The sequence below is a fragment of the Triticum dicoccoides genome, chromosome 7A (genome assembly GCF_002162155.2).
Source record: "Triticum dicoccoides isolate Atlit2015 ecotype Zavitan chromosome 7A, WEW_v2.0, whole genome shotgun sequence".
In the NCBI taxonomy this organism is placed as follows: Eukaryota; Viridiplantae; Streptophyta; class Magnoliopsida; order Poales; family Poaceae; genus Triticum; species Triticum dicoccoides.
Genome location: NC_041392.1, coordinates 252,978,517 through 252,989,192, shown reverse-complemented (window position 1 = coordinate 252,989,192; position 10,676 = coordinate 252,978,517). Strand labels below are relative to the sequence as shown.

General features: G+C 46.5%; 1 protein-coding gene and 1 pseudogene across 1 annotated transcript; both read left to right on the top strand.

Moving 5' to 3' along the window:
- Positions 1-1,610: 1,610 nt before the first annotated feature.
- On the top strand, positions 1,611-6,131 carry LOC119330678 (annotated as a pseudogene).
- A 2,342-nt stretch (positions 6,132-8,473) lies between these two features.
- LOC119327925 (BTB/POZ and MATH domain-containing protein 1-like) lies at positions 8,474-9,572 on the top strand. The gene has a single exon (XM_037600987.1). It carries the CDS (start codon positions 8,500-8,502, stop codon positions 9,553-9,555), a length of 1,056 nt encoding a protein of 351 aa, XP_037456884.1. The 5' UTR covers positions 8,474-8,499; the 3' UTR covers positions 9,556-9,572.
- Positions 9,573-10,676: the final 1,104 nt, after the last annotated feature.

Sequence of the window (10,676 nt, the reverse complement as noted above, 5' to 3'; positions counted from 1 at the left end):
TCCATGGGTCGCGTGAGAGATGTCTAACGCTGCTCAAAGTTAAAAAGCAATTGTAGAATTTGGATCGATCTTTTCAATTGCACCTACTACCCCCGTCCCGGTGTATAAGTCATTTGCGTAGTTCTAGGTCGACAATTTAACTATCTAAATATGCACTATATGCGATAAAAAATATATATTTAAAAACTACATCCGTATAGAAATCTAGTGATATACTTTTCATGACATATAACACATATTTAATTTCTCAAATCGATGACCTAGAACTACGCGAATGATACTAATTATGATGAAACCGAGAGGTCAGTGCCGCCTCTTTGTTTTGGTCTTAGGGCCTGTTTGGTTCCAACACTTGACTTATAAATCAGGTGACTTAAAACCAGTGACTTATAAGTCACACCTGTTTGGTTATCATCTGACTTATAAGTCACCTGACCACACCTTCTTACCTTGTTTTTTTAATGTAAAGATGGTGGACCCACACAAAAGCGATGACTTATAAGTTTTAAATTGGGGTGGAACAACTTATAAATTGGGATGACTTATAACTTAGATTTGTTTAGCAAAATAAGTCATTTGTTCACTTTTCGACTTATAAGTTGATGATTTATTTAAAACCAAACATGCCCTTAATTGGAGCAGAGGCTATCCGTTAGGTTACTCGTGTGGACGCGCACATGAAGCAATTGTAGTTACCAGGCAAAAAAAGAGAAGGAAGCAATTGCAGTCGTATAGAATCCAGAGCGAAGGGGCGCGGGTTCCAACGGGCGGCACTGTTCCAACATCGAATCGAGAGGCCGGTCGCTTCCTCGGACGAGGATCCTCTGCCGTTCGGCAGGGTGCCGTTCGACCACTGACTGATGGACCCATCGGGGAACAGGCCCACATGGCAGCGCCACAACGGCAGGAGCCGCACGTCAGGGGAGCCGCTTCCCGCTTCCTCTCCTTTGGACAATTTTCAAGGCACAACGTTCAATCTTCACATTTCCGCCGGGAGCTCCAAGCATTGCCATTTTCTCCCTGTTAGATGATGTATAACACGGTGCATGTATAAACCGTATAGGCGTATGTGTGCGTACGTGTATCTGATGTATATCGGTTCAGGTTGTTGTGATTCGGTCCTTACTTGGAGGCCAAGCCAAACCCTAACCAACTCTTGTATCTCGCATCTATGTTAACATGCACCGTGCCCCTGCCAAGGCATGCGCTTCCAGCCTCGTTCACACTCCCTACATATAGATTAGGATTGGGATCCTACTACTGAGACACTGGATCACTATTAGTAGTTGCCATCCAAGGAGTAGTACATCAACCTGTGGTTGAGTTGGTTAGGTGGACAGTGGTATCCTCAACCCACCAGGGTTCAAATCCTGGTGCTCGCATTATTTCTGAATTTATTTCAGGATTTCCGGCGATGCGCTTTCAGTGGGAGGAGACGTTCCCGTCGACGACGAGGCGCCTATGGTGGCTTCGTAAATCTCAAGATGATATGTCGGCTCAGTCTTTCGGAGGTGCTCATAGGGGTAGGGTGTGCGTGTGTGCGTTCATAGGGATGAGTGTATGCGCGTGTATATGAGCGCTTGTGTCTGTACTGATGCTCAAAAAAAAACATGTTCGACTCGGGTGTTCTCGTGCCGTTCATACTTCACTATGAGGAGACGAAGGACCTTTCCCCCGGCGACATCATCCACTCCGTGGTCGCCTACGCCGGGGGACACCGCTGGAGGATTCGATGCTACCCGCACAGAAAGAAGAAGGCCAACAAGCAGGACGAGTACATCTCGATCTTTCTTGAACTCATGAGCAAGTCCAAAGGCATCAAAGCCATCTTCGAGGCCATTGATTTTGGAACTGCTCTACCCACTGCCAAACTTTTTCGCTTTGAGAACCATTGGTTGCATATTCCTGAGCTTAACCAGCTTGTGTTGAACTCCTAGCAAGCCGGCCATCGTCAGTTCCCGCACCGGCTCCTGCACCTTCTCCCGCACCGGCTCCCGCACCTGCTATCGCACCGGCTCCCGCACCGGACATGCTCGGCGGTGCTTCGTCTTTGGCTGAGCTCGACGCCCTCACGGTATCTGTCAGACCGGACCCCTTGAATATAAATGTATAATCTCCCATTTTCATAGCCTTTCGGATGTCTCACGTCGCAAAGTTTTCTTTGTAGGCCGACGAAACCCCGTGCACCATATTGTACACCATCAGCGACCAGAAGGTGGACTGGGGAAGGCAACTATAGTTTCAAGCTTAGACGGCTACGGGCAGGCATCAAGCAGTGGGCTAAAAACAAAGAAAATCTACAGCTCCTTACTGATAACAATAAATTGCTGGTGGAGTTTCTAAATGCTATAGAGGAGAGGCGCAGGCTTACAGACTTGGAGTTCGTGCTCCGCTTGCATGCAACCATGAAGCTTGAGAAGTTATTAAGATGGCGAGCTGATTTTTGGCAGAGAAGGGCTAAGCTCAATTGGTGTAAGTTTGGGGACGAGAACTCGCGTTTCTTCCACCTTGCTGCTAACTGGCACGCCAGAAACAATCGTGTCAGGGTTCTGGTACACAATGGAGTTGAGCACTTTCGCAATTCTGATAAACTGAATATTGCCACGGAGTTTTTCCAGAATATGTTCAGCAGTCGACAGAACAACCCCCTCGCGGTTGACCTGGCCGCTGTTTACGCCCAGGTGGATATCGTTGACCTCTCCGCTCTCGACCAGCCGTTCAGTTGGGATGAGATAGCCCACGCCATCAAACTCTCCCCGAACAATAGAAGTCCCGGACCGGACGGTTTCACTAATGAGTTCTACAAGAAATTCGCCTCTGCTATAAAGGTCGACATTCTTATGTTCTTTGATGATTTCTTTCATGGGCAGGCTGATCTATCTGGCATCAACTGGGCCTATATTGCGCTAATTCCCAAGAAGGAGTCTCCCCTAGAAATCACTAACTACAGACCCATTTCTTTTGTGCACAGTATCATCAAGCTGCTCACAAAAGTGCTCGTTTTGAGGTTGCAACATTTCATATCCTTGCTGATTCACTGCATGCAATCTGGGTTCATCAGAGGGAGAGCCATCGTTGAAAACTTCGCGCTAGCTTCTGAGTTGGTACAATGTGCACAGAAAAGGAAGATACCTATGATAGTGCTGAAATTGGACTTCAGAAAAGCTTTTGATAGCGTAAATTGGACCTGTCTCACGAATCTGCTGCAACAAAGAGGTTTTGGCGCTCGTTGGATTTCCTAGGTCTCTTCCATTCTTCATTCCGGCAAAGCAAAGGTTATGATGAATGGCTGCCTCGGAGATGATATCATCTTCAACTGTGGTGTTCGACAGGGCGACCCACTATCTCCGTATCTCTTCATTTTGGTTGCTGACATACTACAACGTATGTGTGTTGCTGCCGCCGCCGACGGGGTTCTGGAGTGTCCTATTAATGGGCTGAGCTTTTTTACGGTGTTGCAATACGCGGACGACACACTCATTCTGCTCAAGGGCACGATTTCACAAGCTGCACGTATTAAAGTCATCTTGCAGGCGTTCTCAAGGTTTTCTGGGTTGCAGATTAACTATCATAAGAGCACCTTCGTGCCTATTCATATGAGTGCAGAGGATGCAATGGAAGCAGCTAGAATTTTGGGATGCCCGATCAGTTCGTTGCCATGCAATTACCTTGCCTACCTCTCTCAATGCAAAAATTCTCTAACTCAGTTCTGATGCCGGTGATCCAGAAGATTGACAGGCGATTGGCAGGATGGCTGGCCACATATCTCTCCTCGGGTGTGCACCTCACTATGATTGATGCTGTCCTTTCTTCCATTCCAAATTACTACATGGTCTGTGTAAAGTGGAACAAGAGCAGCATAGCAAAGGTCGACAAACTACGAAGGAATTTTCTATGACAGAAGAAGGCGGACAGACAGCGAGCTGACTGCTTGGTTGCTTGGGATCAAGTTGTCTCGACCAAGCAAAGCGGTGGCCTAGGGAGAGGCTCACAATGATGCGATGCTTTGCAAATTCACCAACCGGATCCTACAAGGTTCATCAGTCCCATGCTATCAATGGTTTCAACATAGATATTTGCGCAAGAGCTTGCCTGACAAACCTAAGGCCATTGACACACCCTTTTGGAGAGCTCTAGCAAAATATATCCCGATGCTGCAGCAAACTTCTTTTTGCCATGTCGGAGATGGGAAACTAATGGCTTTTTGGCAAGACAAGTGGTGTTGTGCTGGCCGCCTCAATCAACTCTTCCCCACACTATTCTCTTTTGCCAATGATAAGCAATGCTCGGTGGCCTCGCAGTACCTTGATCGCTGGATGTTGCAACTTCATCCAAACCTCTCCCGGACTGCTGCTTCGGAGCTTCAAACTTTGCGAGAGCTGCTTGCATCCGTACATGCCCCTTCTGCAAGCTCCTCTGACTCCCGTGTCCACATCTACACTGGCAAACCTGCAATGGCTAGCAATTACTATGCTTTGCTTACCTTCAGAGGGGTCCATTGGGCGCCAGCGGACATAATCTGGAATAAAGTGATCCCCAATAGATGGAAGGTTTTTCTCTGGCTAGCTCACAGAGGGCGTCTGAACGCCAGAACAACAATGCCGCGTAAGCAATGGAACAATATTCAACATCCCTTCTGTGACTTATGCCCGGCAGAAGAAACTATTGATCACATAGTACTGCGATGTGCACCAGCTCATTGCTTATGACAGAAGCTTGGACTGCTCCACCAGACCAGTTCATCACCTTCCCTGAAGGATTTCGTGTTCACAACGAAGGAAGTTGCCAATCATTGGACAGTTTTGATTGCTGCATGTGCTGCTCAACTATGGACGGTGCACAACGCGTTTTTGACAACAAGACCATACTGTCTGAAGTTCTTGGGGCAGCTATAGCTGAGATGTTACACCTTTGGTGTGCCCGATCGAATGATATTTCCTTGAGAGCTTCTTTCGACCGCTTCCTAAGTTAGCTACACCCCGATGTACCTCTTTCCTCCTCCTTTCCTGATGCAGCTAGCTAGCTTGCATTTCTTTATAACCTGACAATTCTCAGACCTTGGTCTGGTTTTGAAATATATAAGGTAGACTGCGATCTGCCTTCTTATAAAAAAAAAAGGATGGCGCGCCGTCTTCTTTCCAAGCACGACGGTGCGTGCAGGTTTATCCACCGGAGGGATTCAAGTCCTGGGGATGGCAGCGGTTTGCCAAGCAAAGCGATGTCGAGTATACCTGGCCATGGGAAGCCCGGCCCAACATTGCTCCAGGGCCGGGCTCGGGCCTAGATTTTGAGCCCGATGACCGGGCCGGGCCAGGCCCATCGTTTTAGCACTTTCATGAAGGTCGGACCGGGCCGGCCCGGAGCCCGACGGGCTTTTACGTGTTTGGGCTGGGCTCAGGCCTAGAAAACAGGCCCGATGGCCGGGCCGGGCCAGGCCCGGACCTAGATTTTTTGCGTCGGGCTTGGCTAGGCCTGGCCCGAGGTATGGCCAGGTATAATGTCGAGTCTCAATCCGTGGTGAACGGGTGGGTGACGATTGTATACGGAGTTATAGTGGTGCAAGGCGATTCCATAGCTGTGCCTTCCACTGACGTGGGGGACCATCTTGGCCGACTCCTCGACTGCGGCGACGGTTGCGATGTCTCGTTCGTGGTCGACGGTGAGGACTTTCCCGCACACCGGGCCGTGCTCGCTGCCCGCTCGCCGGCTCTTCGGCTCCATGGCGGAGTCCACGATGTCGCGCGTCCCGTTGGAAGATATTGACCCCGCAACGTTTAAAGTTTTTCTTCGGTTCGTCTACACCGACGCCTTGCCCGGAGATGACGAGCTCGACGACTCGGCTACTGAGATGTACGAGCGTCTGCTTGCCGTGGCCAACAGGTACGCCATGGATAGGTTAAAGCTCATTTGCGCCAAAAATCTGTGGGACAAGTGTGACTGCGGACAACGTTGCTGCAACTTTATCTTGTGCTAAAACGTACAGCTGCTCGGAGCTGAAAAACAAGTGCATTGCTTTCTTCGCGGAGGAGAAGAACTTCAGGGAGGCCGTGCTAACAGATGGTTTCGTGGGGCTGGTTCAGAAGTTCCCATCTATTATTTCTGAGCTAAGGGAGAAGCAGGCTAAGAACTAGAAACATACTCCGTGTTCATCGAGTGGCGTGAAGGATCATGTCCATGTATTTCAAATTTTCGGTTCAGGTGTTCATGTCTGGTTTATAATTATGTGGTTGAAGAACCCTCATCGAGTGGCGTGAAGGATCGCGCTGAATCAGTATCCTAGTATCACTTTGATGTCAATTTATGCCTATGTATTTAATTCTTTTGATTCAGGTGTTCATGTCTATGTGGAATACTCCCTCCGTTTCTTTCTACTAGCACTGCTATACAGCCGATACTTTTGGACGACACACAGATGACGTGTCCCATCCAGCCATCTGTACTTTTGTTCTTAATGCATCTGACGGTGCAGAGTATTTATCGGCTACACGTCGTGCACATAGCATCGTCTACTCATCCATTCCGTCTTTCTACTTCGTGTATAAAATTTTGATCAAAGTCAAACTATACAAAGTACGACTAAATTTATATTAAAAAAATATGAATATCTACAATACTAAAATTATGAAAATACATTTCATGATGCATCTGATAATATTGATTTCATATTATGAATGTTGATATTTTTCAATATAAAGTTAGTCAAACTTTACAAAGTTTGACTTTGACCAAACTTTATTTGCAAACTAAAAAAACGGTGGGAGTACTAAGTACACATGTTGCATTATTGCTGGAAAGGCCGGAATAACCAGTATTCCCCTTCTCCGGTCATCACTGCTCGGTATCCACACGTGATTGTTATGACAAAATGCGACACGCTCACGGTAGAATTGATAGTGCCGATTGTATTTGTATCCAAAGCTATAGCGTAGTAGATGACAATTTCATCTATGCGTAGATTCACTTGGGTTTAGTTAGGTGTGCGTGACTTTTTTTTCTTTCAAAAATGCTAAAAATCTGTCATCAAATTTTGAGCATGATAAATCGAGCATTTCTCGATGGCAAATTACGTGTTGCGAGCATGACATTTTTTTCCAGCAAGCATAGAAAATCCTGACAAAAAAAGACTGAACATGTGAGGATTTGCCATGCTTCGTGACACGTAGTTTGTCATAAGGAAGCTTGATTTACCATGTTAAAACATTGGACCCTCTTATCTGTCGCCCGTTCGCTGAGAGGGGGTGGCATTTGCGAATGTTTTAATGGAAATTTTAGTTGGTCACAGGGTGACAGTTTTTTTTAGAACAACATGGCATTTGTTGGAGTGAAGGCTCAAAACTTTGGTCCTCCTAGAAAATGTCATGCTGTTATGAAGAAACTGCCACCCTGTTACAACTAAAAATGTCGCCAGGGTAAACATTTGAAATGCCATGCTCTCATAGTGAATGGTCGCCAGTTTGCTTTTCCGTCAAATCTGACAGCAGATTTATAGCGCGGTCCCTTTTCTATAGTTGGATGTACGTGGCTATATATAATTGAACTTCGATCCATGTTCTGTTTGCACCGTGTATCTATGCTGGCTGAGACAATTTAATAGAAATGCTAATTGGCAAACTTTCGCTAGGAGGGATGACAAATCAAATGTTTTGATGACAATTTTATTATGATAAGGATGGCAACTTTAGTTTGTAAGCATGATAAATTATGAGGCAAAAGATAAACTGAATTGTATTTGTCATGTTCGGTCATCCTCGACAAACATAAATTGTCATGCAGATCGTTTGTATTTGCCGTGCTTCTCACCTGATGTTCGTTGGATACAAAGGGTCCTAATTTAATACGTTTTCCCCGCAAAAAGATAAAGGCCAACACGTGTTTTTAGTGGGGACAACGCGTTTTTTTAGAGCCACACGTAAACACAGGAAAAGTGTTCGCCAGGAAGTTTACTGGTTTTCCCGTACGCGCATGCGTTTGGGCTGCAAAAACAAATACTACTAGCCCAGCCCATCAGGGTGCCCAGCTCGCTCCCGCGATGAACCAGGATTAGAAACCCCTAAAAAAAATCAGCATTAGAAAACCGTCAATATTTTGCAGCCAGATCATGTTCGACGACTCGGCGGCCTCCACAGCAGAGACAAAACCCTAGCGGGGAGAGAAGCGACTAGCGGCGGCGGCCACGAGAGAAGGCGTACACATGACAGAGGCTGGGACTCGCGGAGGATCGGGTTCTGGTACGTGGAGGTCGGTGAGCTGCCTGCGGCGCCTGGTCAGTGATCGCCACCATCAGCAGGACTGCCGCCGCCACCTCGGCGGTCAGCAAGCCATTGAGTGAGTGCTTGTCTTGCCCTCTTCTTAATCTCGATTGGTAAATTGTTTCTTAGTTTCAGAATTGGTGTACTACGTATTGGATTGTCAATTTGATGATAAAAATTCTTATTTAAATTACTTAACAACTATTCAGTGAGCAAGAGATCTAAGACATGGACTCCAACGCGGACCTCCATGGTGGGTTCTGCTGCTCTCCAGCTCAAAGTAGACTACGAGCAAGTCAAACAGCTTCCTACGGGCACGGCCGTCCACTCATACGTCTTCTCCGCCGCGGGGCACAGTTGGAGGATTGACTGCTACCGGCATGGGTCCGATAAGGACGACACGGGCGAGTTTTTCTCTATCTTCGTCAGGCACATGAGCAAAACCACAAGAGTCAAAGCCATCGTGGAGGCCTTTCTGATGGACAGGAATGGCGAACCATGTAAAGCTTTCACAAGAAGGTCATGTGTTCATGACTTCTCAATCAACAACGACGGTGATGATAAAAATTGCAGTGGTGATGATGCTGACGATGACGGTGACAACTGGGGGTGGAGCAAGTTCGTCCAAGGAGCTACTTTGGAGAAATATTACGTCACAGAAGGACACGTCACATTTGGGTGCACCGTCATGGTCTTATTAGATGACGGCTCTATTCCCGTGCCACCTTCAGATATCGGGATCCATCTCGGCTCCGTGCTAGATCGCAACGACGGGACTGATATATCATTCATCGTCGAAGGTGAGACATTCGGTGCGCACCGGGTGGTGCTTGCCGCCCGCTCACCGGTATTTAGAGCAGAGCTCTTCGGTTCCATGGCTGAGGCTACAAGGACATCCATCACACTACACGACATCACGCCTAAGACATTCAAAGTTATGCTTCGATTTCTATACACTGATGAATTGCCTGCAGAAATTGAGCTTGGTGATTCTTCCAATGAGATGTTTCAGAATCTACTTATTGCAGCTGATCGCTATGCACTTGACCGCCTGAAGATTATTTGTGCTAAAAAAATATGGGACAATGTATCGATAGATACAGTTTCAACTACTTTAGCTTGCGCCGAAACATATACTTGTCCGCAATTGAAGAGCAATTGCATTAACTTCTTGTTATTGGAGGAAAATTTCAAGGAGGCAGCGCTCACTGAAGGTTTTGCATTGTTGGTTTTGAAATTCCCATTGATCATTGCTGAGCTCAAAAATAGGGTTAGGACATACCATAGTACTCCCTCTGTCCCATAATGTAAGACGTGTTTTGACACTAGTAAGGTACATCAACATATATAGTTTTGGTATTTAAGAATATATGGCTTTAGTGTCGTGTTTTGGAATATTGATCCGTGGTATCTGATAAGCATTTTTGGGCATTTATTTACCTTTATTTCATGAGCTTGGAGCCTGATCCTTAAACTCATCTTATTGCATGATCATAATCTTCATCTTGCAGGGCGGAGCTTGGAAAAATATATCCAACATAGGTGTCACACTCTTTTATGTTGACTGGTGTAAGAGTATTATGTCACTTATAAAAAAGATAGTTAGAAATCATTTGTGTCATTTGACCTCAGTGACTAGCCCTGCACCACTTGGGCTTAGTTTGCTACCGAGTTACTTTCAGAATCAGAAATGCAGGGTGGGGTGGAGGATAGATAACTCAGATGCAAAGCTAATGATGTTGTGCCCAATTAACAGTATATTTGTCTTTTATGTCTCCGATATCTTGGATAAGTCCGGTCCTGAAGTTTTACAGATATTTTCTTCCACTGTGATGGTGTATAAGGTCATTTGCATATCTGTAGTCTTAGCTCCATGGGTACTATTTGACCAATACAAGCATGTTGGAGGTGCAGACATCTGAGTTCTTATATTGGCATGGCAGAGTTCTGGAGTACACCATTTGCATATTTCAGGGTGAATTATTGTTCCGTGATTCATCTCATAATTGAACAGTGATATCCAGGTGTCCCCTCGGCAATGCTTCGTGGTTGTTTGGATGCTAAGAATTGGACGTAAGCTTTTGCAAAACCAGTTTTTTAGAAGATTTTAGGAAAACCAGTTTTATTTAGTTCTTCTATTAAGTCTATATAGCTTGTTTGGATGGGGGAAACAGAAAACAGGCGAAATAATTACTTACTGGCGCCAATGGAGTCGATGCCAGGCTGGCGCGGCGCTGCCATGGGCGCACATGCCGCAGCCGGCACCAGCGTGCCACTTTCTGGCTGCCGCATTCGCAGTGCCCTGCAACACCTAGAAGAGGCTGGGGCGGTTGAGATGCACCTTAGAGCATCTCCGGCCGCGTCGGCCATTTTTTATCGTCCGCACTAGGGTTGAATTTGACACTGGCGGATCCAGGCCGAACTCGA

Bases quoted from the DNA above. Each gene is read 5' to 3' on its own strand.
- LOC119327925 (XM_037600987.1), top strand. From the start codon at position 8,500: ATGGTGGGTTCTGCTGCTCTCCAGCTCAAAGTAGACTACGAGCAAGTC.